The sequence below is a fragment of the Lupinus angustifolius genome, chromosome LG17, assembly GCF_001865875.1.
Source record: "Lupinus angustifolius cultivar Tanjil chromosome LG17, LupAngTanjil_v1.0, whole genome shotgun sequence".
Lineage (NCBI taxonomy): Eukaryota > Viridiplantae > Streptophyta > Magnoliopsida > Fabales > Fabaceae > Lupinus > Lupinus angustifolius.
Window position 1 is genome coordinate 3,155,187 of NC_032025.1, and position 18,175 is coordinate 3,173,361.

The 18,175-nt window shown below is 31.0% G+C and overlaps 3 protein-coding genes across 3 annotated transcripts; all 3 read left to right on the top strand.

Annotated features, from left to right (window-relative positions):
• On the top strand, positions 520-2,823 carry LOC109331487. Its single transcript, XM_019566024.1, has 5 exons — positions 520-710; positions 822-909; positions 1,212-1,267; positions 2,069-2,236; positions 2,445-2,823. Exons 1-4 carry the CDS (start codon positions 597-599, stop codon positions 2,222-2,224), a joined length of 414 nt encoding a protein of 137 aa, XP_019421569.1. The 5' UTR covers positions 520-596; the 3' UTR covers positions 2,225-2,236; positions 2,445-2,823.
• Positions 5,992-9,464, top strand: LOC109331482 (protein NRT1/ PTR FAMILY 6.3-like). Its single transcript, XM_019566018.1, has 5 exons — positions 5,992-6,157; positions 6,373-6,550; positions 7,204-7,243; positions 7,372-7,925; positions 8,410-9,464. Exons 1-5 carry the CDS (start codon positions 6,043-6,045, stop codon positions 9,272-9,274), a joined length of 1,752 nt encoding a protein of 583 aa, XP_019421563.1. The 5' UTR covers positions 5,992-6,042; the 3' UTR covers positions 9,275-9,464.
• Positions 15,103-16,398, top strand: LOC109331483. Its single transcript, XM_019566019.1, has one exon. It carries the CDS (start codon positions 15,381-15,383, stop codon positions 16,284-16,286), a length of 906 nt encoding a protein of 301 aa, XP_019421564.1. The 5' UTR covers positions 15,103-15,380; the 3' UTR covers positions 16,287-16,398.

Here is an 18,175-nt window from a genome sequence, read left to right on the forward strand (position 1 = left end):
AAAAATTTTAAAATAAAAAAATAACAAATGCTCATATTTTGATTGACTTAAAATATAAAATAGAATATTATTCGGGATAGGTCATCCTAAAGGTTTGGGACAAATGTGACCCTTCGTATCCTTCAATTTACGTTTTTGAAGATTCATGACCTAAACACATGCATGTTCTCTTTAAGAACGTCCTCAATCCCATACAAACTTACAATTAATGCACTTGCTATTCTACCATTACATATGGATGAGACTCTAGCAAGTGATGTTAAAAAAAATGTGATAAGCTATTATATTTGTATCTTTATGTTTATTATGATAAAACAAGTTTATCTTTAAAATTAAAGGGAAAAATTGTCTCCATTAATAGAGAGAGAAGTACATCAAAAATAAAGGAAAAAAATAATGTGATATGATATTTTTATCCCTTAAAATATAATAATATAACATTTCTCTCCTTTGAATTAAATGCAAAATCAACAACTTATTTCTCCATCATCGGAGAGGAGTCCTATTCTTACATATACCTGAAACCTGACTCCAAGACAAGTCTATACAAATTAACATTATTGCTCTGAAACTTGAAGCAACAATCTCATCTCAACATGTCTTCCGTTCCTCTTCTCCTGCTCCTTGTCCTCTCCATTTCTTTGCATGCATGCAAAGCCTGTCCTCTTGGAAATACTAGAAAAGATACTGCAAATTACCATTTTCATAAGGTTGCGTTCCAAATTCTAATCATTCCATTTTAGTATACTAAAAGCTCTTTTGGTACCTTCACCATTGGAAAGTATCAGTATAATGAAACTAAAATTTGTGCTTATCTGCAGGAACTAGACAAAGTAACTTTGTTGGAAATTTGTGAGAGTTGCAGCAGTACATCAAATTTGAAGGAAATGATCGTTGGAGGAACTTCAGGTGCTAAATTTTATACAATCTCTACTTTAACACACACGCACGTTCACTAAAAGCTCCTTTATTTGTTAGAATGAGAACCCATGGATTATTGAAAACTGAGATCAATGTATACTCCCATAACTAATAATTTTGTCCTTTGCATTTCTTTTCTCACCCAACAAAATCTGGTTTGCACTTACCTTTTTGGTGTGTAAATTCTTTAGAAATTTTATGATCTGTCCACTTGAGCAGTGATAATGTGCACCCTATAATTTTCTCGTAATTAATAACAATAAAAATAAGTGGTGGTGATGGGTATGCAGGGATTGAGCTTTCAACATCTCTTCAAACGGATTCATCTTCCTTTCTTGCAACAAAGGTAATATATAATACGAAAGTGTTTTTTTTGTGTGGATAATTTTGATTTCGATGGAATCAACTTCTATTTTTTCTGTTTAAGTATCAGTTTAACTTCACTATGTCTTTAAAACTTAAATACAAACAAATATAGTTTTTTTATCTGTATTATGATTTGTGTTGGGAACAATCAAATAAATAAATATTAAAAGAATATAAGAAGAGAGAGAGAGTAACACAAAAAATTTAGTATACAGATAAAATAACAAAAAAATTTAGTATGCCGATAAGAAAACAAAAAATTTAGTAATGAATTTTGGCCAATTTATATCTACTATCATTTGAAGAGTTGAACGACTAAGTGTATTGTTTTTTAAAAAGAAGTCATTGCATAACAGTTTGAATAATATGGTAAGTGAAGTATATATAGGAATGGATACCTTCCATTGTAAAAATAAAATGAAAATGATAAAAGGATCCATTCCTACTGTGTATATATCCACATTTGAAAAAGACAAAACATAGGTGGTGTTAGTGATGTAACTTACTACATATCATATATTTTTACTGATGGAGTGCATATTCTTTTCATATTATAATAAATAAACACCATAATACGAGTATCTAGATTCTGGAAAACAATCCTACATTTTGTTTTGTCCGTTTACAAAATGAGTGCATGCATGATGTACGTTAGGGAGAGGGGCCATGAATGATTTGTATAGCATATGGAGTACTGTAATTAATATGGTGGGATACATGTGTTGTAGTTTGAGAATTCTCATTTCAGTGATAGAAAGTGATGAGACATAAGTTTGTGTAGGAGCATAGAACGCATTCTCGGTCAATGTTGGGACCTAGTATGCACCATGTTGAAGAAACAGTTATTACAAACCCAAGTGACACCACTGAGGACATTGTCGATCTGGATTATGCTCAACCCCACAGAAAGCCACCCATTCACAATGACAAGCCCTAACTGCATCATGCTTCTATTTTACTAGAAAAAGATATATATACTGACAGTGTAAAAAATTTATACAGCGTCAGTCCATTATATATCATTCATTTTTAATTGTCATAATTGTCATTGACTCTTTAAAAAGTAATATAAATGAATGGTAGATGATGTACTGATTGTGTATAAATCTTTATACTGACAACGCATAAATATTACACTCGTATTTTATTTTAAGTTTCCAATATTACAAATTTACAATAAATCAAATAATGCTCCTTATGTGAAGTAGTTTATTTTGGCCATGTATGGCAATATATGACTTATTTATGAGTATAATTTCGTCAAACTTTGCAGCTTGAAGCATAAGACATTTAAGGCACATGTAAAGTCTTTTGTCTTGTTGAAATGTGAGAGGTCCCTTGTTTTCCTTATCCGCCCAAAACTTACTCAAGTGAATAGAATGCAGTAAATTTGAAAGAAAAAAAAGTGGAATGCTACATGTAAGACTTGCCAACTTTTCAGTGAGTTTGAGATTAAAGTCAACAATTATATATCAATTCTTGAGTAAATGAAGTATATTGTAATGTTAAACCTATTACCTATAATATAATGCAACACTAAATACACCTCTAGTGTTTTATTTTATGGGGAGGAATCTTTTCCTTCAATAAGAATGCTAGTAGTTTAGCAATGCAGGTGTCTCATTCTCTCCCCAAGTTCAGTTTAGAGTCTTACAGACTTACAGTTAGATATGTTCTCCAAAACCATTTAGTTCGGCAAATACTTCAATGGCAATTTAATTAATTAATGCAAGAAAAAATATATAATGGGTTAAATTAGAGATCACTTGTCACTAACGGTCTCATTCTTTGTCACAAGCTAATCACAGTGCTATTATTTATTCTTTTTGTTTTTAAATTTTTTCTTTTATTCACGTATCAATATGTGATTGACTTGGGACGGAGAATAGAGACCGTTAAGGACAAGTGAATGCATCCCATCAAGGCTCTTATAAATATAGTTACTCAAAAATCTTATCTTAAAGCAACTTAATCATCATGTTACTTGGGAGCAAGAATGACTTATTCAATATAATTTTAACACAATTCATATGATAATGGTATTAGGACATCACATATAAACGATTTCCATAAGCAACAAGGGTTAAGGTTTTATCTCAGAGAGCCTTATCCTATTGAGAAGAAGAGATAGATATGCTAAGAGAAGAGTAGAAGGGAGTAATTGGAATTGCAGTTTATAATATCAAAAATCCTATTTATACCAGAAGATAGAATTAAATTCTAAAGCAGCTTCAAATTTAACTTAATATTGTCATAAACATAAAATAGGTAAGATAAAAACAAATAATAGTCCTCTGTTAAAAGATAAATACTTAATTATATAGTCTCATTTATTATTTAAAATGCTATTATTGAGCCTAATAGTTTCATTGTTTATTCTTTAAAATGCTATTATTGAGCCACGTGATCCGAGGATTGGCTCTTTCAGCAACACGAAGAGCCTCTTATTGACTTCCCAAAAGGTCATTTATTGGCTGAAATTACTATTTTAATACAAGTCATTATTAGCGTATTTAATAATTCCTCTAAAGAAAAGTAAACCTGGCATGTACATACCCAAAAAAGGACTAATTATTGTGGCGAATATATACAGGATATATTTTTTTAAATTTCTCATATTACTAAATAAAAATTATTGAAGACATTTTAAATGTTTTGAAAATATATAAATACATATTTTTTTATTAAATTAAAACTTTATTAGTTAGATTGTTTAAGGCAAAATAACAAAATCATGTAAAGGGAACATAAGTTTGTACATTTTCTTGAAGGGAATAAAATATCACACATTAGTCATTAGTTTACAAAACATATTGAATGTTGCAAAAATAGTGGAGTGCTAAAAAGCTACCAACAGAAACTTTATGCTCCTTAAGTTCGTTGATCAAATTTGAAAATATATAATAAAAGTAGTTAATTAATTGAATGCTAGTTTAAAAATTCACAGATCATATACTATCAAACATAGAGGTTTTTAACGGTACTCTCCATCCAAACAATATTACTAATTTATAATGTGAATTTTTACATAAGTTTATTGACTAATTTATAACCCACTCAATAACGTTGACATACACACTAATTACAATTTTTTGGGGCCATACGTGTGATTTCATTAATTTACATTAGTATAAAATTAATTCCTAGTTGGACATTAGTGGATAATATTACAAAATAAAATATTAAAAATGAGTTTAATAGTGAAGCAATAAATTAATTATTAACATTTATCGGATCATAAATGAAAGTAATACACATTACTAAATAATATATAAAAAATACTACACTAAAATAAATGTATAATAAACTGTAAAAAAGTTAGTAAAATGGATTGACCCTAAAATAAATTAAAGTCTCAAATCCCATTGGATATAAATGTATCATATCAGTTACCGTCCAATAAGGTGCTTTCAATTGTTTTTGCAATTTATTTATAGTACTAGACTCCAATAGATTTGCAATTTATTTATAGATCATTTTTTCTATAATAAAGTAGTAGCCATGGACATAGATCAGAGTTGTATGATTATTTTTGTGAATAATTTGTGGTGGAATTAACTTCAACCATCACAATCTACTCGTGTCAAGATTTTGATGGCTTACCACATCGTTTTCAATTATCCATGAAAAAACAAAGCAAGAAACTTTTAATATTTTTATTTTATTTTTAAAGCTCCTCTTCTATATTGATGAATGCTTATAATATTAAATAAATGCAGTCAAAATGAAAAATAACATGGCCATGTTTATACATTTGGTCGATAAAAAATGAACCAACTCTCTTATTTTTTGTGTCCCATTGTATTCTAATCCAATAAAAGATTGACATATATTTAAAAAGAAAAATAAAAAAAAAAACATAAAATAAAATCTATATATTATTTAGTAGGATATGATTCACTTGAAACATGATGACAAAAAGTTTTGAATAAAGAAGATCTTTATTCATAAATAAAAAAAAAAAAAAAAAAGAGGTTTAAAGGAACAGCAATGACATGAGCTAATCTTCAAATAACTAGGATTTAGCACAAAAAATAAAATAAACAAACAATTCTGGACATTTAAACTAACCTTTTTTTTCGAGCTCCCTAAAGTAAGGTAATATAAAATACACTTATAATGCATTTAAAAAAATAATAGATGGAAATAAGAGAATTTTAAGAAGTTTATAAAAGTCTTCTATTAATAGAAATGCTAACATAAATGTGGGACAATGATTCTCTATTCCAAAAAATCATGTCCCCATATACCAAGCCAATAAAATAGCGTACAAATATTAATTTATGTTATTATAAATTTTACTTTTAATCATATAAAATTTTCTAATTAGATGGGAACACTAAATGGGACACCCAATGAGACAGGTAATCCTCATCCATAAATGTGAGGATATGAATTCAATATTAAGAAGTACACTGGTCTTCTCTGTCTCATGAAAAAAGAAAGAATAATGTTTATCTAATAACAAAAATAAAGGTGATCACCCATATGCGAGACTAATATGAGTTCTGAGTTAACCTCAAACATGCAATGCATTGGAGCTAGGTAGAAGCTCATAAAATTTAAAAAAAAATCTGATTTATATATTTAAAGTTAACATATATAGGGTCTATAATCCATGACGAACATTTTTAAATACCGACCCTTTGTTAGCACACTATATAAATACCACAACCTTGAATCCCTTCATGCCATACTACCTCACTGTCCGTTATTTCTCTATAACCATTCATATATATACCACCACCTTATACAATGACTACTCTCCCTACAACACAGGACAAAAGTGTCCCAGATGCCACGGATTACAAGGGCAGCCCAGCAGAGAGGTCCAGAACCGGTGGTTGGGCAGCAGCTGCCATGATTTTAGGTCTCACAAATCTGTTCCTCATACCGTTTCTTTTATGAAAAATGATATATCTTCCTATAAATAAGTGATAACATATGTCACTTCTTATAGTTTACAAGTGACAATATATACCACTTTCTTATAGGTAGGATAATTTCTACAAGAATTTAGTAGGACGATATATCACTATCTAACATATTTGTTTCCTTTATGTGTAATATATTTATATATACCAGGAGGAGAAGTAATGGAGAGGTTGACAACACTTGGTATAGCAGTGAATTTAGTGACATATTTGACAGGGACAATGCATTTGGGCAATGCTGCCTCTGCCAATGTAGTTACCAACTTCTTGGGAACCTCCTTTATGCTTTGTTTGCTTGGTGGCTTCCTAGCCGACACTTTTCTTGGAAGGTAACTTCATCATTTCAGGATATCACATTTTTATTTATAATTGAAAATGACAGCTAGCTAGCTGATTCAATTATCTTGTAACCTTCTAATTAATCTGAACTACCCAACTACACTATTTTAAACATGCATGCATGTTACATAGTAAGACAAATTCTTTGGGTAATTCTGTCATTTTATCAAAATTTTATCATCACCTTCTTCAGAATGGAGTGTTGTAAAGAGTGTAATAAAATTGAAGTGAGACTACCAATCTGTTTATTTAATTCATATTAACATGTTGGGAATGATTCTCTTAAACAGCTTTTTATTCATATCCTCTTTTAACGCTTTTTTACTACCCATTGATTAAAAGATTTTTTTGTTCTAGAAATGATCATGTAAGGTTTTTTCCTTATCAAAAAATAAAAATAAACATGTAAGATAATCAATAGTTATACAGTATATATAACAAGGGATGAGAATCGTGAGAAGAGATATTGTTTGAATTAGTTTATGAAATGAATTTTACGGAATTAAAGAAAAAGGAAAGGTTGAGGACCATGAAATAGTTTTGAAGTCTTAATCTTTTTCTTCTTCTCCTTCAAAACCTAATTCATTATACACTCAAGTGAATTATGATTTATTCATTACATTTTCCTATTCCTCCATGACAGATATCTTACTATCGCCATATTTGCAACGGTTCAAGCAACTGTAAGATATATACAATCCAACCTTTAAAACTTCATTTTGATTGCTATTAGTTCTATACTAATTAATAATTCAAGGCAGACCCAATTAACTTTAATCATTTCTTTCATGTTGTGGAACAAATACATTAGGGTGTTACAATTTTGACGATGTCAACCATAATCAAGAGCTTACATCCTCCGAAATGCACATTAGAAAGTGTTCAACCTTGCGAACAAGCAAGCAACATGCAACTAATGGTGCTTTATTTAGCGCTTTATATCACTGCCCTTGGGACTGGTGGTGTTAAATCCAGTGTTTCTGGCTTTGGTTCAGACCAGTTTGATGAGTCAAACAAAGGAGAAAAAAAACAAATGATTAAATTCTTCAATTGGTTCTATTTCTTTGTAAGCATAGGATCTTTGGCAGCAACAACTATACTTGTATACATTCAAGATAATCAAGGTAGAGCATGGGGGTATGGAATATGTGCATGTGCTATTGTGTTTGCACTTTGTGTGTTCTTGTCAGGAACAAGCAAGTACAGATTTAAGACACTAGTGGGTAGCCCAATGACTCAGTTTGCTGAGGTGTTTGTGGCTGCTTGGAGAAATAGACACTTGAAATTGCCCTCTGATTCCTCATTGTTTTTTAATGAGGAACACATGATCATGAAGCAGAGGTTGCCTCATAGCAAAGAATTCCGGTAAGATTTCTCACCTCTTATTCTCATGGTCAAAACTTAGGTGGTGCTGTATCTCTAGTAAACACCAGCACCAAAATATTCAAAAATATATACATATATTTTGTCATTTTTTCATTCACCCTTTTTAATCAGATAGACATTTTTAAATCTTACCTATCATCTATTCCAAGGAGTTTACAATTTTAGGTAAAGACACGTGCTGCCAGCTGTCAGAAGGATTTTTTTTATCTCAAATCATATCCAAATTATATCTCAGATCAATAATATTAAAACAAAAATAATAAAAAAAATGAAATTTTTAATTAACATACATATTTTTATTGATATGAAAAATAAAATACATAATATACGAACTCATATCATATGACTGTGGGCAAGGCTATTTTGGATATAACTTCATAAAATGTTTCTCTGTCTGTATTCTTATTTATTTTATGTTTTAGTTCAAATATTAAATTAACGGATATTTTTATTGATGGAGCAGCTTCTTGGATAAGGCTGCAATTAAAGAATCTGGTAGAATCACTGAGAAGAAGTGGTATCTAACAACCTTAACAGATGTAGAAGAAGTAAAACTGGTAATAAGAATGTTACCCATATGGGCCACCACCATCATGTTTTGGACAGTTCATGCTCAAATGACCACTTTCTCAGTATCACAAGCCACCACCATGGACCGACACATTGGAAAATCATTCCAAATCCCAGCAGCATCAATGACAGTCATTTTAATCGGAACTATTCTCCTAACTGTTCCCTTTTACGACCGGTTCATTGTTCCAGTGACAAAGAGAGTTCTTAAGAACCCACAAGGCCTTAGTCCTTTGCAACGCGTTGGAGTTGGTTTAGTTTTCTCAGTCTTGTCCATGGTAGTAGCAGCAACCATTGAAATAAAGCGCTTGAGATTTGCACAATCACATGGTTTGGTTAATAATCCAGAGGCAAAGATCCCAATGAGTGTGTTCTGGTTAGCCCCACAATTCTTCTTTGTTGGGGTTGGTGAAGCCTTCATGTATATGGGACAACTAGACTTCTTCCTTAGAGAATGTCCTAAAGGGATGAAAACTATTAGCACTGGTCTATTCTTGAGTACACTATCCTTAGGGTTTTTCTTTAGCTCCATATTGGTGACTATAGTTAACAAATTAACTGGTCATGGCAAACCATGGCTTGCAGACAATCTCAACCAAGGGAAGCTACATGACTTTTATTGGCTTTTGGCTATTTTGAGTGCTATAAATGTGATCATATACTTTGTTTGTGCTAAGTGGTATGTGTACAAGGAAAAAAGGCTTGCTGAAGAAGGCATAGAATTGGAAGAACAGCCAGATGCTACTTTCCATGCATAGGATTTGTCTCCTATATATATTAGCCTTTTCTCTCACCCCTTATCTTTTTCCACCAAGATCATGTAGCCATGTACTTATATAATGATATATAAAGCATTTTCAAATGTTTGAAAATGCTTAGTACGTATTTGGTTACTGCCCACGATTAAGCTTGTAATTAACCATTTTCTATGTGCATATATTGTAATAATGAAGGTTGTTGATATTATTTCATGCTGCTGATGAAGGTTTTTTATTTACTAATATCACAGTTACAACATATAGATGAGTAATTAATTAACTAAAAATCTAACTTTTTTATTAACTAATCCCAACTAACTCCATAAATTAATCAATGAGAGTATTGGTACATGTAGTAAAAAGTGATTGAGAAGGATTCACTTCCCTGGAATTCCTTTTTCATTAAATGGTGGTTTTTGACACATCCAACTATATTCTGACTAGAATGAAAACTCAACAATACAATCAGAAATAAGAATCACAAAATAGAACTGATTAGAAACTATGAAGCTATGCTATACTCTCAAAATGTTCTAAGTAGCTACCCACTAACATAGTAGTGATATACTTGGATGTAACTTCCTCACTAATGATCTTGCAAAGATTGTGTGGTGTACTAACCAGCCGTTAGTCTAGTCGTGTAAGATCCAACTAAATCTCAGAATGATTAAATGGTCAACGGTTCAATTCCTGGAAATGATACTTGTTAGAAGGAACTACCACATATTCTAAAAGAGATTAGTTACTTTTATCAATAAATTGAAGAGATATTTTTAGTAGTGCAAAAAAATGATATATTGTGCTCTTTTATTCTTCCTACATGTTCAGTATTTGCTATTTTTGTCTTGGGATTCGGCCCTTTCCGAGTTTGGGCTTTGACCCTTTAGATCCAACCAATAACACTTGCAACAACCAATTCATTCACATAAAATTTTACACTGAAAATTTCGTTAAAATAAGTATTTCCCGTTTATAAATAAAATATCTCATTTAAAATTTTAAAATAATCAAATATTCCATTTGTCAGAAATCCTATGAGTTCTTTAATATATATTCTGATCATATTTTTTTAGACTTATTTATCACACGGCTTAAAAAATTTCATAATTAATCTGTTACATTAGATTTTTTCTGGGCAGTGAGAACTTAAAATTAAAAATGATATATTAATTTAGTGGTGATGGTTGAAGTGATCCATATTTATTTTTGTTTAAGTAAGATTTCGTTAAGTATCTTGTATGATGTAAATCTCTATTGAGAAAGTTAACTTCAATGTACCCACTACAATAGAATTGTATGCTGAAAAATAAATGTCAGTAGAAAATGAAAATAAAAAAAAGGAGTAAAAAAGCATTCTATCATTCTATGGTCAGATTAATGATTAATTTGACTAATGAATGAAGATCAGCAAAGTCTATTTTGTAGTTGTGTCCAACGAAAACAACATAATATGTGTCACATTTTAAAGATGCAATATTGAAAACGCTCAATTAATTTCGAGTCATCTGTCAAAGATTACGACTTGCCCTTGGTATTTTGTTTTATTATTGATATTGAAAGTGAGATCATCTTCTAATGAGAAAGCAAATAAGAGCATAACAACTGGGATCCTCTATTCCAAATGTTTATGTTCTCATGTCCCAAATTATTATTTGATTTTTTTATTTTTATTTTTAAATATGTGTCAACTTTTAATTGATTTGGGACACAATGAGACATGAAAAAATGGAACATGTGATTTTTATATTAATTTGAAAAGGAGAGTTAAGTAATTTTTGGGATTCAACTAAGAATACTTGATAGTTCATGGATGAAATATAAAAAAAATGGTTAGATGGCTCAATTTGTAAGACCTTGTTAAGAAGTTGATTCAACTTTGGGGTGTGGTCTATTTATATTTAAAATTATCTTTATTTTGTTTATGAAAATTAAAAAGAATTGTATTAGTAAATATAAATGAAATTAGTCTTCAACTATCAATTGGAGATGTAGACGAAAAAAAGAGAAAAAACTCTTACTCGCTTAGAAACAATTTATCCTAGTCTCCTAGAGGAGGATTCAAATTCTTCCATCTTAACCTTTAAGTATTCTATTGGTGGATTTGTTGACGTGGCTGGGAACTTTGCAATGCGATTTAAGTCATTTACTTCGTGAGTTAATAAGTTGGTCAGAATGATGGGTCCCAAAATCATGAACTCCCGCAGTTAAGACTTCCTGATTTCAGTGATTTTCAAAATCTGCTTTTTAAGAAGACAATATGATTAGCAAGGGAGGAAATGATTCTACATTTCTTTTAACAATTGGCATGCTAGATTTGGTTGCCCCTTTTTGTTAACTCAAACTCATTCCAATCCCACTTCCAACTTAATCTAAATTTAAAATTTGGAAAGCATATTTTGTTTTCCTTATAATTTCTCGTTTTTTATAGTTAAAACACCAAATTAATGAGTCCATTGACTCAATGGGGAACACCACCCAAATGGCCTAATGTAATTGTGTCGCCAAACCATTATAGCCAAATATGAGCACTAGACTGTCCCACTTATATATATAGAATGACTTATTATATTTCCTCTATTAGATACTCAAATTTGCTCCTGAAACTTATTATATTATGATAAAATATTGTCAAGTTGTTGAATTCATATAATCAATATCTCTTAATTAAGTTTTTTTGATTGGTTTTGTAAGCTTCCAATATTACTATATTAGTATGAAATATAGTCATTTTGAGCAGAACAGGCTTATAGAAAAATAAAAAAGTTCAAAAGCTTATACATATTTAAGAGGTTATTTGTTGAAAACGAGTATTGAATTTGAAGCACGCCTGCAGGAACGCATTTCCCGGAGCTAAGTTGGAATAGATTCTATGGGCGTGAGAGCAAAGGCTGGCAACATTTCCACCCAAACTCCAAGCTTCCCTCCCTAATTCATTTTTCCATTTACACACCACACCATATTTTTTTCCTTTTCTAAATGCACTTCTTTTTACTATGTACTAATGAGGCAAAATAATATAATTATAATCATAAAGCCCACTTGTATTTTAATGGTTGGAAAATGATATATTCTCATACTAATCCTCATACCCATAAAGAAAGTGATATATGTTACAAATTGATACTTAATTTATTAATGGTTGATTTACAAGTGATATATATATATATATATGTTACTTTTTTATGAGTATAAAAATTAGTATGAAGATATAATAGGAAATATGATATTATCAATTGTAACTTTCTGACTCCAACTCAATTTGCTCTTAATGGCTTGTGCATATTCAGGCGCATATCCTCAATATTTGGACCTTTCAATGGTATCATGAAAATAAAGTTATATATAAGCTTTTATGATCTCAATGTGATTGTCGTCTTCTAGTGTAACCAGAGGCTATTGTCCCAAGAAGTTATGAACATCGACTTAGTGGCTAGAGTAGCTGCCTGATGTAATCCACGAAAATATGTTAGTTCCGTTCCTTAGGTTATTTACATAAATCATAGAAGTTATTACTTTTTTTATCAATTCATTTTTCTAGTTTACTCCCTTCAACTCCACAACAATTAGAGTATTGATAAATATTTAATTAATAATGTATTGAGTTTTGAGAATGACTATTAGAACATTTTTTATCCGAAATGCGACATTTATACAGAATCAGATCGAGAAAATCAGTATATACAGGTATTCCACATGTTATTATATTCCAAACTTTTATCTTTAATAAATGAATTTGATATAAAACTCATTGTTTTTTTCCAAATAAATTTAATGAAATTTGATTTTGTTTAATTAATTAATGACAATTTTAATAAGATTTATATATTCAGAATAAAACATTTCCAAATTTCATAATTGGCGTAAAAAGTCCTATAAAAAATTTATAGAGAGTAATTAATTTAATTTAATTTTAATGTGCTTTTTTCACACTCCCGTTCAATTTTGAATTGTGTTACACAGAATATTCGACTCTAATTGTAATAATAGTTGCGGCAAGAGTTCCTCATACAATAATTTGTGATTATGCTAAAAAAAAGCATGTACGGATAATGTATGAAATTATTTTTTTATAAATGAAGATTAAATAGAAGAACTTCATAATATGTTTGTTGAATTTAATGAAAATATAGGTGAGTTAGGTTATTGAGCTTATTGGGGTTAGGGTAGTGCTTATCTTTTGGGTACAAGGGTATTCTTTTAACTCACAAAAAAGTATAAGAATTAAATAGAACAGTGTTGGACTTTGATATTTCAGAAATCTATAAAATATTTATATTTTGAAATAACATATATTATTTATAATTCCTTCCTATGTTTATATCACGAGCACAATTGGAAAAGGAATAAGAAAAGTGGAAGAAAACCTGTCGTGTTCCTACTTTAAATTTCAGCGCTTTTTTATATGATTTCTCCATCTCTACTCTGTGCCAGTTTCTATTCTATTTCCATTCTTCTATTCCCCATTCCAACTGTTCCACACAAATTCCCATGTAACTTATTTTTAATATATATCCACCCTAACGCTTTTACTATAATCCACGCATTGGTTGAATACTATGTCACAACCCACAAGGAAAACCTCGATTGTGTCCAAATTGACAATTCAAGTTCAAAAATTCAGAAAGATGAGATTGAGATTGTCTTCAATTTTTTTACAAAGATGAAGCTTTTTAAGTAAAAAATCAACATCAATTTTGAGAGTTGTGGTTATGAAAAATTAAATTTTAATTCTATAAAAATATTGTATTACTTTGTAAAAGAAACCAACCAAAATATATGAAATGAAAACTTTCATTTAATTTAAGAGACATAATTATTTATTTTTTGCATAGTTGCACTAATGTTTGAGATGACGTGCTAACCCTGTAGCTTAGTCATGGTTGCTTTGATTTCAAGGTGCAACAATGCTACAAGCATTCATATGCTTAGATGGCATGGCAAATGCTTTTATTAGGATATGACATGCCTTGATTAGCTTCTCACCAACTGAAAATGTGTTGGGTCATTGAATTAAAAAAATTTGCGGATTTATTTTAAAAGTAAGAAATAAAAATTATAAAGATTTTGTTTAACATTTTAGTGTATTAAAAAATTAACCTGTTTAACATGAATAGAATAATAAAAGCATTTAAGCAAACGAATTTAATTGCATGTTACTAAACTGACACACAGAAGCCGCAGCGCGTTAGATTTTAATGGCCGTCTTGCTTGCATGAATCACAGCAGTATCCTCAGTACTGAAGCTGACCGGCCCCTCAAACCATGATGACATACATACTCCATTACTTTCTTTCTCTTTAATATTTTATAAATTTTGATACACTTTTTTATCAAAATATTATTTAGGAGAAATTCATTTCTCTGATTTACCTAAAAAATTATTATTTTTATTTAGTCATGATAATTAATGACAGTCGATTTAGAGGAACTTAGAAATACTCTCAGTGAAAGATAAATACTATACTACTTTCAACAACAAAAAATACATTGATATTAGGAAGAATATAGTAACAAGCTAACACCTTATAAGCCCACAGTGAAAATGTGCGTGAATAACATCAAATATACGTGGAGGAGGATTCACGGTGGTATGTAACACCAAATCCAACCTCCTAGACCCTATAATGACATGACAAAGATAAATTGTCACCAACTATATCCCAAAATCTACCTTAAACCAATTATAATATATTACACTAGTTAAAAATTAAACCTATTTTTAATTTATTACGATTGGCTTGACATGCTTGGCAATACTCATCCATAATGATAATAGTATTTTGTTTTCCTAATTAATGGAGATTGTTGTTTACGAGAACTACAGAAGAAGGAGACAGACAAAGTCCACGTGGGTTAGTAATACCAAAATCTCCTTAAGGGTAGAACCGTGATTTCGTAACGCATACCACCCTAAACTCCATTTATTATGGCACCATGTCCATTCCACTCTTCCTTCTCCTCTTCATGCATTCTTTTCTTAAATCCTCTGTTTTATTTTGAATACACAACAAAAACAAGATGAGACCCCATCTATCACAAAACCACAAAATCCTTTAAAAGAGACAGCATATTTCTATTGCATCTTGTGTTGTGTTTATTTGATGTAATGGCAAGTGGTTGGATGAAATCATTGCAATGCAAGTCAAGAGCATTTGAAGACGTTTACCATCCAAACGCTAAACTCCTCAAACCCACTGCTAGTTGTAGAAACACTCTTCAGAATATCAAAGACGTCGTTGATAAAACAACAACCACAGCAACAACATCAGCAACCAAGTATAACTCTAAAAAGCCCAAGCCCAAGCCCGGCCCACCGTTGCAGAAACACTCCAGCTCCCGATACCCGGAAACATCTACCAAGTCCGAATTTGAAGCCACCATCAACCGCTCACGAAGCACCACCGTCGCTACTAACCGTGCCCCTGCGGCGGCGGAGCCTCGATTTCCTTCCCTGAGTGAGCTTACAGAGGGGCACCCTTCACGGAACGTTCTGGAGATTATTTTTCACACGAGTTGGGGGCCGAAACCGTTTTCGGGACGGGTTGAGATGATATTTAAGGTTAACAATGCTCCAAGAACGGTGTCAAGGTTCGAAGAGTATCGTGAAGCGGTGAAGTGTCGGTCCGGGTCGGGTGGGAGTAGCTGGGAGGAGAATGCGCGGTGTGTGGCGGATGGGAACGAAGTGATGCGGTTTCATTGTCTGGGTCCCACTTCAAGCGGTGGTCCCTACGGCGGAGCTTGTGCGTGGTCGTTTCCTGGTGGCAAGGGATCGGCGGTTTGCACGTTCTCCGGTAGTGGTGCTGCACATGAGAGCTCCGGCGGAGGGAGGGGCACTAGGGCCATGTTGGTGTGTCGGGTCATAGCGGGTCGGGTATCAAAGCAAGAAGGGTTTATGAACTCGTTGATGGAAGGGCGAGTTGGGTTTGACTCGGTGAGTGGGGATAATAGCGAGTTGTTTGTGTTTGACTCGCGTGCTGTATTGGCCTGTTTTCTTATCATTTATAAATTGTAAAAACAAAAAAAATTACCGTTCAACTAATCTTTTCTTCTTTTCTGATTTATTTTCATTGGGATATATGTGTGTTCATTGTGCTGAGGTATTGAACCCATCTACTATTATTGCATTTTATCGATGCAATTTTTCCTTTTTTTAAATTTGTTTAATATTTCATAACTTTCTGGAATTATCAAAAAAATGGGATACGTTTAGTATAATACACGTGTTATGAAAAATACAAATATATTTGTTATAAAGTATTGGTCAAAATAATGAAATTAGTAAAAAAAAGGTGTCTTAGATGACTTATAAATAAAAAGATAAGTGTTAAAAAGCCATGAGGATAGGTTGATTCTTACATATGTGAATTGGATATCTTATTTAAGCCTCTCATCTAAGTGTAAAATTGGTGAATTGAATGATCAGACTGACGAAGTTAACTAAAGATGTTTCTAGTAATTAAGTGATTTCAATTTTTATAAGCCTTAGTTGATTAACTCAATTTTAAACTTATTTATACGCTTTTGTTGTCATTAAAGCATAAAATCTATGTTATTGATGATATTGATGATATTTTACTTATTTATGACATTTTGTAATAGTAAAAACTTCTTGTTTATTTAGGTTTGATATTATTTTTAAATTGTTAACTTTTTAATGTATGTGAGTTAATTTATTTGATCAATAATTCAATGACTCGCTTTTTAATATATGAGTTAATTTATTTGATCAATAATTCAATAACTCGATATTCTAACTCAGGTCATTGACTAATCCAAATTTAATAATATTTTATCATAAGCTATTTATGATCCAAGAATTACAATCCAATACCCAAATCTTACAAGGCTACTAAAAATTGTATACATTTTCTTTTATAAAAGTTGTTTTCCAAATGACATCCAAATTTCTTCAAGCCATAGGATTATAGAGGTGAGTTTATTTTTCTTATGTACAATAGAAATTGAATCACGTCTTCTACTAATTGTATGGTATTATTGACAATATCTTATCATGCATATGCACTTTAACCACCCATAAATTAAATAGTTGATGATTGTCGTATTTATATTATAAATTGGCTTCTTAAACTGAATTGCTGGTGAACTCATCATAATAAATTAAGTTTGAATCCAACCATAATAAATTGGCTCCTCCGCTTTATTTCCTTTCTATTTTTTTATTATTCAACAGTACAACATAATTTGTCATTTACTTCCATAAATTTTATTAACTCATTAGATAATGTATACTTTCTTACTCATGCAATCACCGAAATCTTAATTGTGATTGGTGACAATGAGACTCGGTTATTTTATGCTGTATGGCAGCATGTATTTTTGTTGCGATTTGAAATCACAATAGGACAATTCACATAATCACATCCATGAAATGATAAGCCCTTTTACATAAACAAAGCAAATATCATCTCATTATGTCTCAGTCACGAGGCTCAAGAAAGAGCAAAATATATATATTCAAGTAAAACAGTCAACATTTCCTATTTATTATGCTTGTTTATTTTGCTCCCCTCTTTTGGATGCATGAAACTATTGAGATATATTTTTTTTTCAATTACCAAATGTATTACCTCGCCTCATGATAATAAAATAATCTTTTTTAAGTTTGTGATTGCATAAGTGTCACTCTTAATCAAAATATCTTTCTTAAGAATCGAATTTTTGACTATTTAATCATCCTAAGAATCTAATGGTGTCTTATATCATTAGATACGTTGATATATAATATTTGTATATTCATGTGATTTCTCTTTCCTGGAAAAAGAAATAAAACACTATTAAATGAGTAAAGGGTTCTCTTTTAGGTCCCGTTAAAAAGAGCATCCAATAAATTAAAGGTTAAAACACTTGAACTGAAGGGAAGTAGAGTAGAGACTAAGGTTA

What these genes read in the sequence shown, in the direction of transcription:
- LOC109331487 (XM_019566024.1), top strand. Translation starts at nt 597, where the DNA reads ATGTCTTCCGTTCCTCTTCTCCTGCTCCTTGTCCTCTCCATTTCTTTG. An exon ending in GATCGTTGGAGGAACTTCAG is followed by an intron (nt 910 to 1,211) that starts GTGCTAAATTTT and finishes ATGGGTATGCAG; the next exon opens with GGATTGAGCTTTCAACATCT. An exon ending in CTTCCTTTCTTGCAACAAAG is followed by an intron (nt 1,268 to 2,068) that starts GTAATATATAAT and finishes AAGTTTGTGTAG; the next exon opens with GAGCATAGAACGCATTCTCG.
- LOC109331482 (XM_019566018.1), top strand. Translation starts at nt 6,043, where the DNA reads ATGACTACTCTCCCTACAACACAGGACAAAAGTGTCCCAGATGCCACG. An exon ending in AGCAGCTGCCATGATTTTAG is followed by an intron (nt 6,158 to 6,372) that starts GTCTCACAAATC and finishes TATATATACCAG; the next exon opens with GAGGAGAAGTAATGGAGAGG. An exon ending in CCTCATAGCAAAGAATTCCG is followed by an intron (nt 7,926 to 8,409) that starts GTAAGATTTCTC and finishes TTGATGGAGCAG; the next exon opens with CTTCTTGGATAAGGCTGCAA.
- LOC109331483 (XM_019566019.1), top strand. Translation starts at nt 15,381, where the DNA reads ATGGCAAGTGGTTGGATGAAATCATTGCAATGCAAGTCAAGAGCATTT.